Source organism: Phyllostomus hastatus, unplaced genomic scaffold (genome assembly GCF_019186645.2).
Source record: "Phyllostomus hastatus isolate PE091 unplaced genomic scaffold, TTU_PhHast_1.1 phas_scaffold_317, whole genome shotgun sequence".
Lineage (NCBI taxonomy): Eukaryota > Metazoa > Chordata > Mammalia > Chiroptera > Phyllostomidae > Phyllostomus > Phyllostomus hastatus.
The window spans coordinates 13268538-13293088 of record NW_025334023.1 but is presented as its reverse complement, the minus strand read 5'-3'; the positions used below and the strand labels follow the sequence as shown (position 1 = coordinate 13293088).

Below are 24551 nucleotides of genomic sequence, written 5' to 3'. Positions count from 1 at the left end.
TTGTTGCATGTATGTGTCCTGACTGGGGATTGAATCTGCAACCTTGGCCTGTTGGGGTGATGCTATAACCAACTGAGCTACCTGGCCAGGGCCTTGGCATTTATTCTTAAACTACTTGGTATTTAATATGTTCTCTTTTCTACAGAAAGGATTGTAATTTAGATCTTGAAGGAGAATACCTTGTGTTTATACCATGGATGTTATTTATTTAGTCTTTTTTTTTTATGTTGGAGCACTGTACTGCTTTCATTTTGCTTTTCTAATCAGTTTAAATTAAAAGTTTTTTTTTTAATCCTCACCTGGAGGGAGGGAAGTATGGAGACAGGGAGAGGGAATGAGAGAGAGAGAGGGAGAGAGAGGGAGAGGGAGAGAAACAGCGATGTGAAGGAGAAACATTGATTGGTTGTCTTCCATAGTGCCTACCAAGAATTGAACCTGCAGCCTTTTGATGTATGGAATGATGCTCCAATTAACTGAGCTATCTGGCCAGGGCAAATAAAATTTATAGTTCTTATGTTAAGTGATTTGTTTATATTAACACAAATAATAGTTACTGTTGAGGCAGTACTTACCAAAATACAGTTTTTCATCTCTAATACCCTTATTTAGAATATGGGATGAGACTAGGTTATCTAGATTTGGAAATCACTCTGCAGTACTAGAATGAAATCCTAAACAATCTCAAAATTAAGGTATTTGTTTATAGATGAGTCTGAACCTGTTGTTTCGTTCTTGTCAGAGTTCTATTGTTTCTCTGTATAGTCTTCCATCTAGTGGTAGGAATGCTGAATACACCAGAAAACCAAGGAGAAGCTCTAGGTTTTCAGACTTTTTAAATATTAATAATGCTTATGGAATACTAAAATCTTTTGTGATTGGGGGAAAATGACCCTTTCATTTGAAAAATAAGTCTGTGGCAGTGAATTCTGAGAGTATTCCAAGAGTACTGTATATGTATTTTTTTTTATAGAGCATTTTAATGTTTTAAACTTTCTTCTTTTTGTGGGGGTAACATTTTATGTATAAAAGATTTGTGGGTGAAGGAGTAAATGCATAAATAATGATAGAAAATTTTCAGAGGCAGTTGGTTGGGCTAATTTGAAAAGGATGCTTTGTATTGGGTTGGCCAAAAAGTTTGGTGTTTTTCCCGAAGATGGCTCTTAGTTGTCTTTAACTTCATTCAAAACAATTTCGTTAGATTGTGTTGTGACAGCTGTCATATCAGCATGCATTTCAAAGAAACTTAACAAAATTGGTGAATTTTTGTGCATCCATTTTAATATTGAAGGTGGAAGAAAACATGCGACATTTTTGGCATATTAGACTTTATTATTTCAAGGAAGGTAAAAACGCAGTGAAACACACAAAAAAAGATTTCTGCAGTGTATGGGAGTTGTTGCTGTGACTGACTGAACCTATGAAGAGTGGTTTGCGAAGTTCAATGCTAGAGATTTCCTGGGTGATGCTCCATGGTTGGGTAGACCATATGAAGTTGATAGCGATCAAATCAAGACATTAATTGAGCACAGTCAATGTTATACCACATGGGAGATAGCTAACATACTCAAAATAGCCTAATCAATAACAAAGTTATTGGTAGAAATGAAAAATGTGTCTTTTATTTTATGGGAAAAAAAATAAATGGGCTTTTTGGCCAGTCCAATATATGATTAAAATTTTAGGACAACTACATGATCATTCCAATAAATAAAACATTTTATTTTTCACTTTTGAAATTAAAGTATGGACAATGTAGCAAACTTGGCTTGTGTTCAGCAATGACTTAAGAGGCTAAATTTTAGCCAGACATTAATGTAGGGTATCTTGGGGTTGGCTTTGTTTACCTGGCTCCATCTGAATTCTTTCTTAGGCATTCCTTCTTTAGTTCCACTTCTTTCTTCTGCTAGAGAAATAAAAGAGGTCAGTCATCTCTCCTTTGATGTTTTTTAAAGTTTCTGAAGACACACCACACTTGACAGTTGTGTGATACATCCCCAGGAATGCTTTCTAAGTCTGTTATATTTTTTATTCTTCTTAAAAAAATGGATTTATTTAGGTGGCCTACATAAGCATCTTAAATTAGCATTGATGGAGGTCTTCTTAGGTTAATATATCTTCAAAAATTTTTTGTTTAAACAGAGATCCAGATAATGAGAGAATTTGTGAAGATTTATCAGCTCTTCTGTTGAATAGTTTAAAAGGGGGGGAACTCTCTCATTTACAATGTGATTTTTCAAAAAGTCATTTAAAAGGAAAGAAAAACGTAATAACCAGTTTAAATATAACATATACTATTACTACAGTGTAGAGTTAATTTATGTTTCTTAGTTTTTACATGGATGAATCTTTAGTCCATTCATTTTGCAGAGAACACATTAACAGTAATAGCATAGCTAGTTATGCTAACAAATTGATTTTCCTATAGCTGCAACTTTTTTTTTAGTAAGATGGGCTGTGGCCTTATTTTTTTATTTTTTATTTTTTGTGGGTTCTGGAGATTCCTCATCATCTATCATGGTGAGAGGCTGTATTTCTGTTCTAAATTTTGGCCTACCTCTGTAATAGTGGCAACAAAATCTCCAGCTGTCATACAGTGCAACTCGTGTGCTTATGCCATCCCTTCTCCACATCCTTGAAGAAATAAAGGAAAATATCATGGCTGTCCTTTCTGCTGTTGATCACGATATACTCCAAAGGGTCTAGGATGAATACTGTACAGGGTTGGTATGTGTTTTATGACCTGAGAGGTGCTTACTGAGCTTTGTCAGATTATGGAAATAATGGTGGTACAGTTCTTTTGCTTATTGGTTGACTACCTGTTATCATATGAATTTAGTTACTGAATAATTTTGGAAGTGTTTTTGTACTTTTTAGGAAAATGTAGTATATGTCATAAAATATACATCTAACAACTTAAAAAATGGAACCATACTCTTGTTTTTTGACATGGTTTTGACTTAACATACTGTGAACATTTTCTGCTCACTTCTTTTTTTTGGCCATATATTAGTTGGCCTCATAGTATTTCATTGTCAGACTGCTGTCATTTAATGAACTACCCCACTGTTGGTGGACATGTCCACTTATGCTGTGATTTAGGTTCCTTAGCTTTGTAGTACTTTTATCAAAGCCACTTGGATATCTTTGTCATTTCTTTTTAATTCTTTGCATGCCTCCATCTCTCCTCTTTTCAGATTAACTCAGTCTTTTTACTTGTATTGAGCATTCTATATCCTGTCTTTTCCCAGTTTTTATCTTAACATCCAGTTAACATTTTGGTTAGATTTAATTTCTTAAGGTCTAAATTAGTCCTTGATGTTAGTTTTTGTTAATTCTAATGGAAAAAAGTTTTAACATGGTATATTTTTCACAAAGGATGCCATAGACTTTAAAGATAAAATTATAACAATTACATCTTAATTTGGACCATACTTTGTGACCCCTTATACAAAAAAATTGAATGGAGTAAGATATGAGTTCATTGTGTTTCCCAGACAGTTGAGGTTATGACAGGGCAGATGTGCCTCTGTGTGTGTAATTTCTTTTGGCTTCAGTCTGATTTCAATTCGCATGTTTTCTTAATACTTTAAAATTTTTGTTAAATGAAAACAGTATTGCTGATTCTTTATATCAAAAATTCAGAAACTATTTTCTTACCCTCTAGTTACTATTTCTTGATGAATGTTTGTGCCTTTTATTAGTGCTCCTGCCTAGGAAAAATTTCAAAGATCTGATCAGTGAAGTGCAACATTTGATGAACCACTTAAAATGTCTTCCAGATTGATTGTATCTTCAATTTTCTAGATGACTGAAGAAATCAGCCTTACATTACCAGAATTGGTTCTGAAGGTAGTTACAAAGAGTATCATTCAAAGTGACCCTTTTGAAAGAATTTGACCACATGATTGTTACGGCTATATTGGTGTGATGAAAAAAATTGATATTATTTTTAGCCAACCTCCTTTATCAGAAAATTTATTTGGGTATCAGCATAGTTTTGATATTGTCTAGTGACTCTCTGTTTAGATGGGAACTTGAGGCCTCAGCATTTTGTTAATGATGCATGCTCTTGGCTGGGTTGCCTGAGTTTCTGTGGAAGTGAACCATAAGTATCCTAAATTTCTGAGGTCAGTAAACTCTGCCCGGGAAGGTCTGTATAGGCTTGTGGCCCACACTAGGAATATGACTCTAAGATTATTGAAACCACTAGTAACTGATCATTTATGATTTTTTTGTACTTTGCTAAACATCTTTTCCTAAATACAGAAATAGTTTTATATTTCATTACTCTTCTTATGTTTTTATTTTAAATTAGTCAGAATTTTAAGATTTGCATTAAATTGGCTGAGTATTCAATTTGTACATATGTTCCTAAGCATCCTTTTACAAAAATGTAATTTAATTAATAAATCTGTCACTTAGTAGTGAGGTCCTGTGACCTTACCTGTGGGCAGGTGCCTTCCATATGTTAATACAATTAACATATTTACTTTACCCCAGACATTGTTATGGGGCAAATTAAATCGAAGTGACTTCCAGTCAAGATGGCAGCGTAGGTAACCACAGCTTGTCTCCTCACACAATCACATCAAAATTACAACTAAAATATAGAACAACCATCACTTAGAACCATCAGAAATTGAGTTGAATGGAAGTTTGACAACTCCGGAATTAAAAAAAACACACACATCCATCCAGACTGGTAGGGTGGAAACATGGAACAGGCTGGTACCATATTCACATGTGGTGGATACAACTTGGGGAGGGATATGTCAAGGCTAAGGAGTCCCAACCCCACACTAGGCCCCCCAGCTTAGGGTTCCAGGGCCAGGAAGATAAGTCCCTATAACTTTTGGCGGTAAAAAGCAGTTGGGATTGAATCAGTGGAAGAAACCACTGGACCAAGCATTTCTTCTTAAAGAACCCACACGAGTCTATGCCCATGAACCCATGGACATAGACTCGCTTCCTCTGAGCTTTAGCACTGGAGTAGCAGCTTGAAAGGCATCAGTAGCATCCAGGGAGGATCTGAAGTATCTGGCATTAAGGCAGGAGGTGGTGGACAGCTTTCTCCAAGACTGAAAGACCGGCAGAGGCCATTTTCCCTTTTGTGAACCCTCTCCCGACAGAGCCACAGAGCTGGCGGGCTGGTGCTATATCTGAGACTCCAGCCCTGCCAACTTATGGGCCCACTGAAACTATTACCTGTGACTTTTCCATATGAATGACTGGTCTTGGTTTATGCTTCACAACTTCCTAATTCCTATCAAGCCAGCCTCAGTAAGCCCCTAGCTTCTGTACTTCTTGCTAAGTGGCCCCAGGCCTAGCACTAGCAGCAGCCAGCCCAGATTCACAGCTTGGCTTTGCCTGGGAATCTCCAAGTCCATCCAGCGCAAGTAGGAGACATCTCAGATTGCTTTATAGCTAATGTAAGGTAGCCCTGGGCAGAACACAAGGTGGGGGCTGACCTCAGCCTGGACCACCCATGAAACCCCAGAGCCTGCATACCCAGTGAATAGTTGCATACCATGTTAGAGTACCATGATCCTGCCCATGCACTGCTGATCCTACACACAGGGTGGAGGTTGGTGGTCAGTGGTCATAGCAAGTCCTTGCAGCTGACTGGCCTGAGTAAATCCCTCCCACTGACCTGCCAGCAGCAATCAAGGCTCAACTACAAGAGCTTGGTACACTGGTACACATCAAGGACCCAGCTTAGGTGACAGGGGAGGCTGTGCCACTGAACTCTATAGGGCACCTGTTACATTAACCATGCTACCAAGACACGGAGTCACAGCAGCTCTGCCTAATACATAGAAACAAACACAGAGAGGATGCCAAAAATGAGGAGCCAGAGAAACATGACCTAACTGAAAGAACAGATCTAAAGTCCAGAAAAAGAACTAAACAAAATGGAAATAAGCAATCTATCAGATACAGAGTTCAAAACACGGATTATAAGGGTGCTCAAGGAACTTAATGAGGACCTCAGCAGCATAAAAATGATCTAGTCAGAAATGAAGAATACACCAATGGAAGTAAAGAACAATTTACAGGGAAACAACAGTAGAGTACATAAAGCTGATAATCAAATCAATGATTCGAAACAAAAGGAAGCAAAAAACAACTGCCCAGAACAAGAAGAAAGAATCCAAAACAACAAGCATAGTGTAAGCAGCCTCTGGCTGCTGAACAACTTCAAGCATTCCAACATTCTCATCATAAGGGTGCAAGAAGGAGAGAAAGAGCAAGAAATTGGAAATCTATTGGAAAAAATAATGAAAGTAAAGTTCCCTGATTTGGTGAAGGAAATAGGTATGCAAGTTCAGGAAGCACAGAGAGTCCCAAACAAGATGGATGCAAAGAGGCCCACTCCAAAACACATCATAATTAAAATGCAGAAGGTTAAATGTGAAGACAGAATCTTAAAGGCAACAAGAGAAAAGCAGTTATTTGTCTACAGGGAGTTCCCATAAGACTGTCAGCCGATTTCTCAAAAGAAACTTTGCAGGCTAGAAGGAATTGACAAGAAATATTCAAAGTCATGAAAAGCAAGGACCTAGAGCCAAGATTGCCCTACCCAAGATTGAAATCAAGATATCAATTTGAATCAAAGGACAGATAAAGAACTTCTAGGCAAGAAAAACATAAAAGAGTTCATCATTACCAAAGCATTATTATATGAAATGTTAAGGGGAATTATTTAAGAATAAGAAGATCAAAACTATGAATAACAAAAATGGCAATAAATACATATTTGTCAGCAGTCAAATCTAAAAAGCAAATTAAGCAAACAAGAACAGAGACAGAATCATGGATAACGAGAGCATTTTGATGGTTGCCAGATGGGAGGAGGGTGTGGAGAAATGGGCGAATAAGGGAGGTGATTAAGAATGCAAATAGGTAGTTACAGAATAGCCCGGGGATGTAAAGTACAGTATAGGAAATGGAGTAGCAAAGAATTATATGTATGACCCATGGACATGAACAACAGTGGGGAGATTGCCTGAGGGAGTGGGTGGTGCTGGTGGAGGGGGAAAAAGGAAGAAAAATTGGGAAAATTGTAAGAGCAAATCAATAAAATATAATTACAAAAGCAAAGCAAGAACATTTTGTATAGTAGGGATTGGTTCCTTATGCATCCTCTGGAAAAATGCTTTTTATTTTCACGTTAGGCCTAGTTTTTCCTACCCTTAAGTACTAGAAATTCTCATGAATTTTCATCTTTACCTAAATAAAGCAAAGAGCCTATACATCATGTAGTAGTTAATTTGTTTCAAGTGTGGAGTTTAGGAATCGTTAATAATGCAATACTCAAGAAAGTGTTTCAGTTTTTATATTCTTAAGGTAAATAGCTAACAGAAAATGTAAGATGTGTATCTTCTTTGGAATCCTTTTGATTCCTAAGGAAAATTTAATGTCAAATTTTTGCTTTTTAAGAAATGAAATCTCCTAGATTGAGAATGGAAAAAGCAGTGGCTATGAAAATTCCTAGGATATGTTCAATTTTTCTTTGGAACAGTTTGCTTTTGGTTAGTTAGAGGAGGGGAAAACATTTCCTTCCTGAGATGTTGGAGCTCAGCTTGGAAGCATTTTGAAGTTACTACTATAGTAGAAACATTGTGCAGAATAAAAATTACTGCATGGAGAAAATGACCCACTTGAGTTAAAAAACTTTGGGGAAGTATGTGCTGCAGAGTTTGTGTAACTATTCAGTTTGTTCTTCTCTCCATAATATTTGTATAACTTTGGTTTTGTATTTGGTCTACTGTGCATTTATCATTTCATCATGAACTCTTCATTTTCCCTATTACTTGTGAAGTGTTATATTTTAGGTTCTGAAGTTACTGTTTAGTTCTTATGTGGCCATTTCTAAAACATTGTTTTCATAAGCATTACAATAAAAACCTTTATTTGTTAGACCTTTTTGAACTTGAAATTTGGAAATTTTCACATGTAATGGCCTCAGCTTTGTTTGTCAACCTTTTGGGAATAGCAGATGCAAACAGTTGTAATTGTTGGTTTAATCTATGTAAAAATTAACATTTGGATGCTTTTTTTTTAAAGTTAGGACCGCCTATATACATACTAAAATGAATGTATTTATTCAAAAAGTAAGAGTGACCATTGTATGTGAGGCACTATTCTAGACCTTTGGGGATACAGCAGAGGAAAAAAACCAGCCCTGCCCACATGACATTTATAATTTAATTGGGAAGAACACACTTTTAACAAATGCCCAAAGCTTTGTTATTTTTTGGCAAATATTCAGAATCACTCACCTGATAAGATGATATTTGAGCAAAGATCTATTGGAATAAAGCAAGGGGGCAAGAAGTATAGATATTTGAGGGAAGAGTATTCTAGACCGAAGAAACAGCAAGTGCTGGCCACCTGAGGGAAGAGTACTTGGCTTCTGGGAGGCATTACACGGGAGATGTCTTTGTCACTGAAGTGAAGTGATGCTGGGGGAGAACTGATCACAAAGAAAATATAAGAGATAGATTACGTGTACTCTAATACATAAAACACTAGTTAAAACTGAAATTACATCTTTGGCTTCATTTAAAATCAGACTGTCTGACTAATACTGCATTTTACTTAGCTCTATGATGAATAATACAGAAATTGCTAACAAAAATGTTAGCACGCTCCTTTTAAGTTTTCTGATTCTAGTAGAGGAGGATGATTTGGAAGTAAATAATTGTAGTGTAGAATAATTCTGTAGTATGGAATTATCTGCCTGCTTTAACACCTTGTGGAGGCCCTAGTGAAAGGGGAAGACTTCACAGAGGGAATAGCTTCATTCATTTTGAAGAATGAGGAATAATGGAATGATTTGGGTATGAAACAGCAAGGTACATTAGAGAAAACTATAAGTGGGTTTGTGTTGGAAACAGATTCAAGGAGGGTATTGACAAGGATGAAATGTATGCCACCCTTTAAGCAGTACAGACATCATTGAGGTTAAGCAGTGACAGTCAGTATTGTGTTGTAGGTCATTCTGTGACCAGTGTAGAGAGTATTTGGTGGTGTGGCCAGGGTGAGTCCCCCAGTCAGGTGTTGTTAAACGTGAAAAGGTCAATCAGTCCAATATTTCTCAGTGTGGGCACTCTGGGGTAGGACAACTTTTAATTTTGGAGTTCTGATTATACATGGCAGGACAGTCTTCTTCATCCTTGATATTAAATGCCATTAAAACCCCTCAGAGAGCCTGATAATCTCCCTTCCCAATTTTTTATTCCTCTTAGAAGTGGTACCACTTCTTAAGAAATAAATGTGATTTGAACTCTGACTTGGCAGTGATAGTGGGATAGAGAGGAAAAACTGGAATTGCTGAAAATTTAGGAGACTTGTTTACTGATTGGCTTTAGGGAATGTATATAAACACACACAGAGGTAGGAATACTCAAAGGTAGGGATGCCCCAAAGTTATGGGGCAGTATTGTGGCGAGAAATTTTGTGACAGATTGTTTTGAAAACGAATAAAATAAGGTTATGAGGAGTAAAATGACTATTAGTGTGATAATGAGGAAGTAACATATTTAAGAACTGAGTAGCTTATCAAGACAGTTTCTGGAAGGATATAGAAAATTATAAATATAGGAAAAAAGCTAGGAACATAACTTCTTATAATTAGGTTTAGAACTTGACCATTGTGCTTAAAGTTCTAAAGAATTCACAATGAGCAAGACGTAGATAGGCCCTTGTATTTTGAGAGGCAAAGAATGCTTAGTTTTGGAAAAAAAGGCAAGTACAACAAATTTTTTCAGTGCCATAGGACAGGTATAAAAGTAAAAAGATTCAGAGAAAGTAGAAATCAAATTCTGCTTTTTACTGTCAGGAGCTGAACCATACATGGTAAGTGGAATGTACTATTTATTCTAGTTGCATGTAGTCTGAAAGCCTTGTGTCATTCTTCTGTTCCATGGATATTCTGTTTGACAGTTGTGCTTTGTTCTTTAAGAATTGTTGGTCAGGTTAACTGCTTATCTAAATGGATTTGCTTATCAAATGTTACTTTGTATAATAATTGGACCTATTAGAACAAACTTTTTTGAAAGACAAACAGATAATTAGTCATAGTTACATTGATGTTTCTTGCTAGCAATGAAGGCCAAGTTAGGTCACTTGAATTTGTATTTAATCATTATACACTGAGGATTAAAAGTGGGCAAAACTGCTAATGAATCATGAATGACTTTAATATTTTTCCCTTTATGGTAGGTACAATTGAGATACTTATACATACTTTAAAACAAATCATTTCTTGGTCTTCCTTTCTGTTAATTCTCTAAGTTGGATCATATTTTGTATTTTATTTTCTGTTAACTTTGCCAATAATAATCTCTTAAGCAGAGTGGAGGTCTGTTAAGAGCTTTTTTTTAGTTTTAGTGCTAAAACAATTGTATATTAGACTATTTCATAGTAATGCTTTCAGCTTGAAATGTAGAATTGGAAGTTACATTGTTTTAACTTTTTCAGAGTAATAATTGAGTAGAATTCCTGGATCATTTCTTATTAGAAAATTTATTGCAATAAGGAACTTAAGTCCATTTTTCAGTTTTGTCAGTGTTGCTATCAACTGCTATCTGAGATAACTCAGTAGAATGGAAGGGAGAAAAGAATGAGAATTATTTTATATAAACAAACTGAGATCCTATCCTCTGTGAGACCACATATCTGTTATCTTCCTAACAGTGCACACACAGTATTCTAGGGAGGATATTAGTAAAGGTAGTTTGACCTTTAGCTTATTCATGCTTCCACATGTATGACTTTTTAAAAAGTTTTTTTAAGGTAAAGTTAAATAATACTAGTAACTCTGAAGGTTTATGAGTAATAAGAGAATTGTGGAAGTTTCTCAAGGCCTTGAAACAATTCCCTTTGAGATAAGTAAAATACTTGAGGGTGAATTACTCTTTGAGGGAGTTTGATTTATCTTCTGGTGTTACTGATCATTTATGTGATCCTAATCTATACCCTGTTCACTTCTCGGGTAGATTATAGTGATTGGTGTCAGTTGTTGTTCTGAGATCTATAACAATTTTTCCAAACTACCTATTGTTGCTCCACTCTGTTAGATCTTTCACCTGTTAGAAAATCTGGTATTAGCAATAAATTAAAGCTAGAGAATAACTTATTTTTTTCTTTTATTGCAGACTTAATTCAGTGCACAAATGAGATGAATGTGAATATCCCGCAGTTGGCAGACAGTTTATTTGAAAGAACTACTAACAGTAGTTGGGTGGTGGTCTTCAAATCTCTCATTACAACTCATCATTTGATGGTGTATGGAAATGAGGTAAGAAGAATTTTTGGTTAACGAGCATACTGGTGCATTGACTGATTATCGAGCTTGCTTCTTCCCCTGAAACTTAAGGAATGGTTTTAGCAACTGAATAATATAGGTGAATAGGGCAAGGTGCCTACACAGAAATATAATTGTAGAATGTACAATTTGGGAAAAAATGGCTTTTAAGCCAGAACGCAGAAAGTGAGTCAGAGCATCAAGGGCTTCAATAATGAGATCAAGAAGCAAAGATCAATGCCTGGAGGTAGATTCTATAAACAGTACTAGTCTTCACAGGCCTTGAGTATAGACTGTATGTTTATTTATATCCAGTTGCTTTTTCACTATTGGCCAATCAGATTTGTCTGATCTGATAAAGTTGTCTGTTGGAGGCACTTAGCCTGATTCAAGAGTGTGATAGCCTTTTGGTAGAATGACTGATTTTAAAGAAAGCTGCCTTTAGCAGAGATGAGACATGTGTCTCAAGTTTTCTTTACCCAGACGGGGAACAAATAAGATGTACAAGCTTTTGCAGTTTAATGTTTGGAGAGAGTCATCTTTTTTTAAATGCCAGTCTACCAGCTCATTTTTTAGTTCTTACCTTAAATGATTTTCTCAGCCCAGTATACTTGTAAAAATGTGTTAACAAGACAATTTAAAATCAAGTTTAAAAAAATAAAAAAAATTGTGTTAAAAGAACATTTGAATGGAACTAGACGAATCTTCATTGGTATGTGCCTTAGCAAAATGCAGCCCACGGGTTCCTGGGAGATAGCTTCCATAGAAATGGGGAGGGACATTAGTTATTAGCATTAGACTTCTGAGCATAATGACTTTCAAGCATCCATCACTTTACGGATTATTTTGAGCTTTTCAGTCATGAGACTGTTCTGTCATCTTTGATATATACCAGTAGAGCATCATTAAGTTCAGAATTAAGAGAGGAATTTGTCCGTGACTTTATCATTGAAACAAAGCTGTTTGCACATTTTGGTGTTTCTTTTTGGTCCTTCTCCAAAAGTATTGTTATAGCTATATTTAGATAAAATATTTAGTTTTTAATATATTATAACATAAGCATCTCCATGTTCTATATTCTTTGTATTTATCATCTTTAGTTATTACATAGTTGATAATGTACTGCATGATTTTTAAAAAGTGTATTTATTGCTTTGAGGGGGTGGAGTTCTGCCTGTCTATGCATTCATTGGTTGATTCTTATATATGCCCTGACCAGGGATTAAACCTGCAACCTTGGTGCATTGGGACAATGTTCTAATCAAATGAGCTACCCAGCCAGGGCTTCATGATTTTCTTAACTGTTCCCCTTGCTGGAAGTTTAGTTTTCTTATTATTCACAATTATAGCACCACATTTGAATAATTTTATTTGTAGTTTTTAATAAAAAATTACTTCCAGAAGTGTTACCTGAAACATGATTACTGGTCAGTAGGCATGATCATTTTTAGAACACACATTGGCATATATTAGTCAGTTGCTTTTTAGATCTTATTTATTCTTAGAAGGGAAGGGAAGGAGAGAAACATCAGTGTGAAGGGGAAACATCCATCAGTTGGCTCTCCCATATTCCCAGCTGGGGAGCTGGCCTGTAACCCAGGCATGTGCCCTGACTGGGAATTGAACCAGTGAACTTTTGGTTTGCAGGCCAGCGTTCAGTCCACTGAGCCACACCAGCCAGGGCTCAGTTGCTTTCTAATTTACTATAACCAGTATACAGAATCAGTAGAAATGCTTGGATATACTAATTTCAGTGTAACTTGAAACATTTTGATCTTAAGTAGGGTAATTACTTTTATCAGTAATATATTTACTTAAGATCATGATCATTTAGTCCAAAGAGTATTAGGCTTATATGTATTTTTCACTTTAAAAAATGTACACTTGACTCTTGAACCACATGGGCTTGTATTTCATGGGTCTACTTATATGTGGATTGTTTTCAATAAATACCGTAAAGGCATTTTCTCTTTCCCTAAAATTTTTAATAGCATTTTATTTTCTCTAGCTTACTTTATTGTAAGAATACAATTATAATACCTATTAACAGTCAACAGTAGGCTAATAGTAGTTAAGATTTTGGTGAATCAAAAGTTATATGTGGGTTTTTGACTACTCTGGGTGTTGACACCTTCAAACCCCACATTGTGCAAGGGTCAGCTGTAGTTTATTCTTTAAAAAGAAAAAGCCACAAATATAACCAATTGCAATGCCAGATAAACAGGCTGAAAATAAGATGATAATATTAGAAGCAAAAACTTTGATAAAAGCTAAGAAGCAGAAAGTTGATTGCCATTCTTTATAATTGACTGAAGGGAGGAGAAAGATAGTATTTCAATGTGATTTTTAGATAAACTCATGTTTAGTTTCCCTTAAGCAGCTATAAGAAATGCAGTGCTCTGCTTATTTTTTTGTGCTAGTTTATTATGCAACCCTTGGGTTTCACAATGGCAGTTGTTACTAGTCTGTGAGAGAGCATTCATAGGATCTTATGCTGTGGTGTTGGGGATACTGTGAACAGTGGTTCTCAAATAAGGCAGGGGAGGAGAGTGATTTCCTCACCCAGGTATATTTGTCCCAACTGGAGGGAATGCTACTGGCACCTAGTGGGTTGAGGGCAGGGATGCTTTTAAACATCTTATAATGCATGGGATAGGCCCTCAAAACAAAGAATTATTATCAAAGCTTACAAAAATCAGAGTCTAATACTGCCATTTTGAATCATTTGTTTTAGGGTAAGTGATGAAAGGTAAGTCTTTTATTTATAGATTGTTTTTTTTAAATCCTGGTTGGTTTGTTAAAGATGATCTCAGATCAACAAAATTGAATTGGGAGTGATGGTATGTATCCAAATTGATGGTAACCTTCTGCATACTTAAAAAAAAAAGGAATCCTTAGAAGTGAAATTGCGAGGAGTTTCTTTAGCTCCCTTTTATTAAGGTTGTGTGTAACAGGAAGTTAAGATAGTGTTCTATGGTAAGCACTTTGGGGAGAGCATTTTGAGAAGATGAACTTTTAAATACATGTTGACCCAACAGTTCAATCCCAAGTATATATCTATCATGAGAAATTCTCGTATGCTTGTATATGGACATCAAGTACAAAGATGTCAATTAAACATTGTTAATAATAGTGAAATTGGCAAGAACTTTATCCATAAAGAAATGAGTATATAATATTATAGTAGTTCATTGAAATATCAGAACATCGTTTAAAATGAATGAGCCCTGGCTGGTGTGGCTTAGTGGATTCAGCACTGGTCCGAAGGGCTGCCAGTTTTATTCCTGGTTGGGGCACATAACTCAGTTGTAGGCCAGGTCTTCTACTGGGGGCATGCGAGAAGCAACCGATCAATGTATCCCTTGCACGTCCCTGTGTCTCTCCCCTTTCTCCTTCACTCCCCCCTCTCTCTAAAAGTAAATAAGTAAAATCTTTTTTAAAAAAATTAAAATATCACAAATGTTTAAAAAAATAAAATGAATGAACTAGGTCTACATAAATGAGTAATTCTTGGAGAAAAGTTGTTACAAAGTGCGTTAGAAAAGAAGTACAGTATATTTTTGTAAATTTAAAATAGGAAACAAAATTATGTACAGTTTATAGATATATATGTAGTAAAATTATAAAGACCCATGGGAATGATGTATACCTACTCAGAAAAGTGATTACCTCTGAAGAGGGTGAGAGAGAATGGAATTAAAAGTGTGTATTCAATAGAGTCAATAATGTTTTGATTCTATAAGGAACTGTAAAGTAGTATTGTAATGTGTTTAATCTAGGCAGTGGGTAAGAGGATGTCTATAATATTGTTCTCTTGTACTCATACAATTATAAGTATTTTGTGTTTTTAAAAAGTCAAGATGCTACCTAAGTATGATTAGCTGTAGTCCAAATATGCTGCAGAAAAGGGCAAAATAGTTACTGAGTTTAATGTGCCCATTTTTATTTTGACCTAAATAGCTGTGGGCATTAGGCTTTAATAAATTCTTGTATGCTAATGGAAAATACGTGTTTTTAGGTTTGGTAACTAGCTAACCAAAGGAAGACTATGGATGAGAAATTTAAACTAGATAAGCTTAATGTAATATGTTAACCACTTTTCTCCCTAATTCTCAAATTAGAGTTTGTTAGATGGCAGTATCTTAATGACACAATTGTTTTTTGTTTTTCCAGCGTTTTATTCAGTATTTGGCTTCAAGAAACACGTTGTTTAACTTAAGCAATTTTTTGGATAAAAGTGGATTGCAAGGTAAAGACAATTTATTATAGAATATCAAGAGTGACCCCATGTGTGATTCCTGCAGAGTTGAATTTTGTCTTTTAGAACATGTGGTGTAGAGGAACCTCTTATTTTAGTAATTGCAGGGAAGGAAAAACTATTTTAGTGTGAAGAATAAGATTGACTTAACTACTTGACAGCTAAAGCTCTTTGAGAAACAGTATAGGGTTGTGTTTTGAGAGGCTGGATTTTGGAATTAGATTGCCTAGGTTTGAATCTCATCTCTACCACTTAACTAGCATGAACTTGAACAAGTTACTTGACCACTCTGTGCCCATAAAATCAGTAATAATGATAGCACCTACTCTCTAAGTTTTTGCATGAGGCTTAACCTAGTTTTAATCAATGTAAAGTGCTTAAAATAATTCCTGGCACACAAGAAACACTATGTAAATATCTTCTTTCATTGTGATTGTTAATATTTTATGCTTTATTCCAAGGAAGGTAGTTAGGAATATTTAGTAGCAAAGGGAAGCAGTGTTCTGTTCAGATGAATTGCTCATTGATACTCACACCTGTTTTTTTATCGTGTTTTACTTTTAATTTATTTAACTTGAAATTTCTGTAATTTGGTGTTTAGCCCTCCATGCATAAGTCTGTCTTAATGGGATCTGTTGTATAATACTTAACCCAGAACTAGATCATTAGCATTATAGAATGTCAACTCTAGGAAGAACCTCAAAGGATATACTAGATGACTTGGAAATACCAAACAGTAAGGCTCAATCTGGGAAATATGTTCAGAAAAGGTGAGATTTTTATACTGGGTCTTGAAAGATGGAACATGAGTTGGCTTAAGCAAAGGTACACAGGTAAACATGGATGTGAAAGAACATGGGCTATTTGAGATTTGTAGAGCAAATGAGTGTGAACAGGATGTGTGGATGATGTATTGGAGAATGTGTAGTGGCAGATAGCCCTCAAGAAGCTCTTTGGGACCACAATCAAGGAAGAATTTGATAAAGTTGTGATTTTGTAATGCAGTGAGAAATCATTAAGAATTTTTTGAGTTGAGGGAGAAGTGGGGAGGAAATATGCATAATAAAGCAAGCATCATAGCTCAGTGCAGGTTGGATTAGAGTGAATAAAAACTTGAAGACATTAAGACTGTTCTCGTGATCCTTTCGGTCATTCAGTGGAGAGTTAAGAGAACCTGAATTGTGGCTCTTGTGGAGATAAAACCAGTAAAATTTAGTGCCTAGTTGTGTTTGGGTTAAGAACTGTCCATGACTGTCCAGTTTCAGTACTTGTTTACTTTTGGCAGATGGAAGTGTTTGAATGAATTGAATACCTGTCTTTTAGAGATTGTGGAAGACCAGTAATCAGTACATAGGACCAAGTGTTACAAGATTGATTTTACTTTAATGAAGAATATAATGCTCTAAAGTAGTTAAGGAGAAAAATTAAGCAGGAAATCTGGTTTTCAAATTAAAAAATCTTAAATAGAAGCTAGATATATATACTACAGATAAAACTGGAACTGCTTTGTTTTGAGGGACATGAAATAAACTGCTGGCTCATCTTTTTATTTCTGCCTCTCCCCTTTGTTTATATGAACTAAGAGTCTGTGGAAAATAATATGCAAACTGCTACTCTAGAGCAGATTATGTGCATATGTTCAAGTGAGGTTTTTGGTGCTTATTAGCCACTTTCTTAAATGCAAGTTAAGCAATTCTGATGATAAAGTTTTCAGACTTTTATTTTTTTCATGTAGAGAACAGTTTTTAGCCCTTCTATTCAAAGCTCGTATTCTAAAGAGGTTATAAAAATAAGACAACTAGTAATTAAAATCATGTAATTGGTGCTTTAGAAAAGGAATTTTGATTTTGTATTTTGTTGGGTAGAGTTGTAGATTTTATTAAATATGTCCTAGGTGTTATACCAGGTGTATGTAAATATAAATAAGCTTCTTATGTAGTGAGTGAGATACTGTGTGTATATAATAGCTGTAAGCTGTATTTGAAGTAAGAAAAATGTGGGAGCCCAGAGAATTCAGGGAAGGTTTCACAGATTGAGCCTTGAAGGAAAACAGGTATTTCCTTCGGTAGAGAGGATAAGAGTCAATTAGAGGGAACAGTGTGAACTGCAGAGTTGAAGAATATGAATGTGTAACACCTTATTGAATACACTAGTGGCTATGAGAAATTATGAGTGCAGTAATTTTTTTGGTTCACTAATTTTTCTTCAAGTTGCACTTAATAAACATTGAAGAAATATTTGCTGAATAAAAGAGGTGGTGATTATGTTAAATCCATTCTTTTCACGTTTTCTTTTTTTGATTGCTCTGTCTTTTTGAAGTAGCAGAGGTCATTATTAAGTAGAGTTAAATTTGTTAAATGAAGATGAACCAAAATAAAATGTACCTGTTTTTCAATGAGGAGGAAAAATTTATAGACTTCCTTGAGCAAGGCGATAACTAAAATGCCAGTATTTTTCCTTTTATAACATTGATTAAATTTTATGTTGCTGAAATTTTCAGATCCATGATTGTACTGAGACAAAACCTTAGGGTGATTTAGGTATTCATTTAGAAAGTTTTTTTGAAATTGTAATTGTTTTTTGTTATGCCTTAACTTACATACTGACATTTCTTTCATTGTACTATGAAATTATTTTCTGTACTTTTTAATAAGGTTGGCAAACATGGTTATGGTTGTTCTAAATAATATACAAATAATTTCTTAGATATGAGAATTATAAAACTGCTTAATGATTTGAGGAGTAGGGTTGTGGTTCCACAGGATGTTAAATTTGAGTTATGAGGTTACCAAGTAGTGTAAGACAACATCTTTTTCTAACTCCTAATAAGTAAAAGATAGGTATGATGATCAGGAGCTGAGCAGAATTATTATTTTAGTGAAATTCTAAGGGGGAAGGTTTTTCAAAGCAACATATGACATATCTGACTTAAAAATGTGAGTCTTAGAGATTTTAATCTGGTATTATTCATTAGTCATTTAATTTACACCACAAAATTGAGTTTGAGTATCAAAACACTATGGTCATTGGACAAAATGAGTTGGTTTTCTAAGCAAATTGAAATTTTAATAATTTATGAATACAATTTATATTGTATATTACTGTCTATTTTTTTACAGGATATGACATGTCTACATTTATTAGGCGGTATAGTAGATATCTAAATGAAAAAGCAGTTTCATACAGACAAGTTGCATTTGATTTCACAAAAGTGAAAAGAGGGTGAGTTAATCTTTATTTCTTCTCTTTTTTCTTGACATCTAATAGATTTGCATATTTTAAAATGTAAACCATAAAATATTAGATTATGAATTTTACAGAATTTTGAGATCAATTTAAAAAGGTTAAACTTCAGTTTTTCTGGAAGATATACATTGGGTACTATTTGTACTAGGATTTTTTAAATTTTGTAGTAATTTTATTGAGATAGAGTCCACCTAACATAAAATTTACCCTTTTAACATTTACAATTCGGTAGTTTTCAGTATATTTACAAAGTTTTACAACATCACTATTATCAAATACCAAAGCATAACATTAAAAAAAATAATTTTCTATTATTCAGTTACATTTGACATACAATATTATATTAGTTTCAGGTGTACAACCCAACTAGTTTTATGTGTACTGTTAAAACTAGTACACATCAGACACCATACAAAGTTTATTCAGTATTATTGGTTAAGTTTTCTGTGCTATACTTTACATCACCATGACTATTCTGTAACTACCAGTTTTGTTCTTACAAATAAATCCCTTCATCTTTTTCACCCATGTTCCCAACACCCCTCCCATCTGGCAATCAATACAATGTTCTCTGTTTCCGTGAGTCTGTTTCTGTTCCGCTTATTCATTTATTTTGTTTTTTAGATTCTACATGCTAAGTGAAATCGTCTGGCAGTTGTCTTTCTCTGACTTACTTCATTCAGCACAATACCCTCTAGGTATATCTGTGTTTCAGAATGGCAAAATTTCATTCTTTTCAGGGGGAGGGTGCAAGTTATTCTCTTGTATATATGCACTTCTTTATCCATTAATCTATTGATGGACACTTACTTTGCTTCCATATTTTGGGTATTGTAAATAATGCTTCAATGAACATATGGATGCATATGTCTTAGATTTAGAGTTCAGGGTTTCTTCAGAAAAATACCCAGAAATGGAATTCCTGGGTCCTCCTTAACTCTTGTTACAGCCTTTGTTTTAAAGTCTGTTTTGTCTGATAAAAGAATTGCTGTCCCAGCTTTTTTGTTTCTTTATTTCCATTTTTATGAACTATCTTTTCTATCCCTTGACTTTTAGTCTGTATGTCTTTCTATCTGAAGTGAATCTCTTGTAGACATCATATAAAGGTCTTGTTTTCTTTTCCATTCAGTCACTCTGTGTCTTTTGATTGGAGCATTTAATCTGTTTGCATTTAAAGTAATTGTAGCCCTGGCTGGTGTGGCTTGGTTAGAGCATTGTCTCATAAACCAAAGGGTCACTGGTTTGATTCCTGGTCAGAGCACATACCTGGGTTGCAAGTTTGATTACCCCTCCCCCCCCCCCATTGGGGCAGATATGAAAGGGTAACAAGTCGATGTTTCTCTCTCACAATGATGTTTCACTCACATTTTCTTTCTCTACCTTCCCTTCTCCCTGGAAGCAAAGAATGTTCTCCCATGAGGGTAAAAAAAGTAATTATAGATACATATGTATTTATTGCCATTTTATTATTTATGTTTTTGATCTTTTTCATCTTAAAGAAGTCCCTTTAACATTTCCTATAATCCTGATTTGGTGGTAATGAACTCCTTTAGCTTTTTCTTGTCTGGGAAGCTGTTTATCTGACCTTTGATTTTAAATGGTAGTCATGCTGGATGGAGTAATCTTGGTTGTAGGTCCTTGCTTTTCATGCCAGGTCCATTTTGTTCATGCCAATCCCTCTGGCCTACAAAATTTCTGTTTTGAAATCAACTGACAATCTTATGGGAACTCCTTTGTAGGTAACTATCTCCTTTTCTCTTGTTGCTTTTAAGATTCTCTCTTTGTCATTGATTTATGGAATTTTAAATAGGTTCATCTTGTTTGGGATTGTCCGAGCTTGCTGAACTTGTGTGTCTTTTTTCTTTACCAGGTTAGGGAAGTTTTCAGTCATTATTTCATCATACAGAGACTCAATCCCTTGCCTTTTCTCTTCTCTTTCTGGTATCCCTGTGATGCGACTATTGTTACATTTGTTATTGTCCTAGAGGTCCTTAAGTCTTCTCACGTTTTAAAAATTCCCCTTTTTTCCCCTCTGCTCTGATTGGGTGTTTTCTGCTACTTGTTCTTCTAAATTACTCATTTGATCCTGTGCTTCATCTAATCTTGTATTGCTTCCTTCTCGTGTATTTTTCATTTCAGTTACTGTATTCATTTTTGACTGGTTCTGTTTTATGATTCCAATGTTGTTGTTGTTGCTATTGTTGTTTTAAGATTTTATTTATTTTTAAGTATTTTTTATTGATTATGCTATTCCAGTTTTCCCAATTTTTCCCTTTTTATCCCCCCTTCACCCTGCCCCCCCAACCCTGCAGCATTCCATCTCCTCCCTTAGTTCATGTCTACAAGTTGTACATATAAGTTCTTTGAGTCCTCTGTTTCCTATAGCGTTTCTTATCTCTCCCCATCTATTTTATGCCTATTAATTACACTGCTTTTTCCCCCCAATTCCTCCTTCCCCCCTCCCCACTGAACTCTCTCTGTGTGATGTCCATTTCTCTGATTCTGTTCCTGTTCTGGTTGTTTGCTTAGTTTTTTTCTTTTTTCCTTTTTTTTTTTTAGGTTCATTTGTTAATAGTTGTGAGTTTGTTGTCATTTTATTGTTCATATTTTTTATCTTCTTTTTCTTAGATTAAGTCCCTTTAACATTTCATATAATAAGGACTTGGTGATGATGAACTCCTTTAATTTGACCTTATCTGGGAAGCACTTTATCTGCCCTTCCATTCTAAATGATAGCTTTGCTGGATAAAGTAATCTTGGATGTAGGTCCTTGCCTTTCATGACTTCAAATACTTCTTTCCAGCCCCTTCTTGCCTGTAAGGTTTCTTTTGAGAAATCAGCTGATAGCCTTATGGGAACTCCTTTGTAGGTAACTGTCTCCTTATCTCTTGCTGCTCTTAGGATTTTCTCTTTGTCTTTCATCTTGGGTAATTTAATGTTGATGTGCCTTGGTGTGTTCCTCTTTGGGTCTAACTTCTTTGGGACCAACTTCTTTGGGACTCTCTGAGCATCCTGGACTTCCTGGAAGTCTGTTTCCTTCACTAGATTAGGGAAGTTTTCCTTCATTATTTGTTCAAATAAGTTTTCCACTTGTTGCTCTTATTCTTCTCCTTCTGGCACCCCTATAATTCAGATATTGGAACGTTTCAGGTTGTCCCAGAGAATGCTCAGCCTGTCTTCCCTTTTTTTTGGATTCTTGTTTCTTGGTTCTGATCCAGTTGGATGTTTATTTCTTCCTTATGTTCCAAATTGTTGCTTTGAATCCTGGTTTCCTTCTTGTCACTGTTGGTTCCCTAAATATTTTTCTTTATTTCATTTTTGGTATCTTTCATTTGTTCTTTCATTTTTTTCAACCAAGCTCAATCACTTCTATGAGCATTTTGATTACCAGGGCTTTAAATTCTCCATCAGATAGGTTGACAATCTCCTCATCACTTAGTTCTGAGGTTGTGCTGTGTTCTTTCATTTGGGCCATACTTCTTTGTCTGGGCCCAGCTGATAAGTTGTAAGGGGTGGGGCCTTAGGTATTTACCTGGGCAGAGCAACCCTCTTTGCTGTGCTGCCTGTGGGGGAGGGGCCAGAGAGGGAGCAGTGCAGCTCTCCTGCTCGTCTCTTGTACTTTCCAACAGACTCTTGTGTCAGACTGAAAGTATCTCCCACTGCGGCAGCCCCAGCCTTAGCTCACTGTCAGCTCTGAGTCTCAGTTTTCCCCCTAAGTCAGTCCCTCCGCGTAGCTCTGCTAAGCTCAGCTGTCAGCCCTGCCCCTCATCCCACTGGCCTTGATTTCGCCTTACCAGTCTGGTGGTTCTGGTTGATTTTTTCTTTAATTTCTTGGTTGTTGGAGTTACATGCAGTTTGATTTTCTGGTGATTTTGGTTGTTTATTAATTTTAGGTTGGTTGTTATCCTCTTTTTGGTTGCGTGAGGAAGCGAAGGGTTTCTACCTATGCTCCATCTTGCCCAGAACTCTATTTCTCTATGTTGTTTTTTATGCTCTTGAAGTTCTCATCAAATTCCTTGAGCATCTTTATAAAATTGTTTTGAACTTGGTATCTGGTAGTTTGCTTGCCTCCATTTCATTTTGTTTTTCTGGGGATTTCTCCTGTTCTTTTATTTGGGGCATGTTTCTTTGTCTCCCCGTTTTGTCTACCTCTATGTGTTTGTTTCTGTGTTAGGTAGAGCTGCTATGTCTTATGTGATAGGTCTCCTGTAGGGCCTAGTTGCACAGCCCCCCCCAGGTTATCTGAGCCAGGCATTTCAGGTGTGCTCTCATGTGGGCTGTGTGCCCTCTCCTGTTGTAGTTGAGCCTTGATTGCTGTTGGCATCTCAGTGGGTGGAATTGACCCCCAGGTCAGTCAGCCAGGAGGACCGGTCAGTACTACAGCAGAGGAGTTGCTGTTTAGGGGCTGACCCCACAGAGCAGAACTTGCTTTAGTGGGTCTCCAGTGCCTGCTCAGACTTCCCCTTGAGTGTGTCATTCGTAGAGGTGGTTGGATGGTGCTCTGGTGTGGTCTGAAGCTGCCACTGGATGTGTTGGCTCTGGGTCCTCCTGGGAGGTGCAGGCCAAAGTTAGCTACTGAGTGTACCCTGCCCCAGGGACACCTGGCATGAACTATATACAAAGCAGTCTTCAAATGGCTGCTACCTGTTCTGGGCTTGGAGGTGCCCAGGTGAGGCCAAGCTGTGAACTCAATCTAGCCTCTGCCTTGGTTCACTTAGCTAGAGTTATGGAGTGCACCGTGACTAGGGTGCTGCTTGTTTGGGGTTTATGAACCTTTGAGAGAATTTAGGAAAGTCCTTAGCATGAGCCAAGACAGACAGACCATTTGTATGGAAAAACCACCAGAGGTGGTTCAGATGGGCTCAAGAGTTGGCAGTTATCTCTGGCAGTTAGCAAGGCAGGTTGAACAGGATTAGTCAGGTTGATGGCGACTCAGATATGGCACTACCTGTGCCTGCAGGGGGTGGGGTCAGCAAAGGAACAATGGCTTCTGCTAACACTTCTGTCTGGGGAAGACAGCTGCCCCTTCAGCCCTTGACCCAAAGCAGCACAGTTCACTTCCTTCCCTGTATGTCCCTGGCATGTTTTAAGTTGCTGACCTGGGGCTGGAACTCAGTAAGTTTGAGTAGGTCGTTTGTGGGCCATTTAAGGGCCATTTAAAAGGAATACCTGGGACTCTAGAAGCCCTCCATTTCACTTAGCTGCAGTCCTTTTGGTTTTTACAGCCAGAAGTTACTGGGATTTTTCTTCGCCCTCTGGAACCATGGGCTGGGGAGCCGGGTTGGAGGCTGGGTCGTCTTGTTCCTGGGAGACTTGTACAGCTGAGATATACCTTATTTTTAACTGCTTGTTTGGTGTGGGAACTACAAGTCTACTTTCTGGCTCTGTGGATTTGCCTATTCAGATGTTTCATGTAAATGGAATTGTACAATATGTGGTCTTTTGGGTCTGGCTTCTTTTACTTAGCATAATGTATTCAAGTTATAGCATCCTAGTTGTAGTATAGATCAGTACCTTGTTTCTTTTTATGGCTTTGTAATATTCTATTGTATGGATTATACTACATTTTGTTAATTGATCAGCTGGTGGACATTTGAATGGTTTCTACTTTTGGCTATTAGGAATAATGCTGCTAGGAGCATTGGTGAATAAGTTTTTGTGTGAATCTTTTCAGTTCTCTTGCGTATGTACCTAGGAGTGGAATTGCTGAGTCATATGTGAACTTTTATGTTTAGC

At 36.2% G+C, this 24551-nt stretch overlaps 1 protein-coding gene across 12 annotated transcripts in view; it reads left to right on the top strand.

Moving 5' to 3' along the window:
• PICALM (phosphatidylinositol binding clathrin assembly protein) overlaps nucleotides 1–24551 on the top strand; it is a 122107-nt gene that overhangs the window by 28846 nt on the left and 68710 nt on the right. For all 12 annotated transcript variants that reach the window (XM_045817886.1, XM_045817887.1, XM_045817883.1 and 9 more), the window contains exons 2-4: nucleotides 11163–11305; nucleotides 15485–15560; nucleotides 18689–18791. In XM_045817886.1, coding sequence (XP_045673842.1) covers nucleotides 11163–11305; nucleotides 15485–15560; nucleotides 18689–18791 — 322 coding nt within the window. The remainder of the gene's footprint in view (nucleotides 1–11162; nucleotides 11306–15484; nucleotides 15561–18688; nucleotides 18792–24551) is intronic.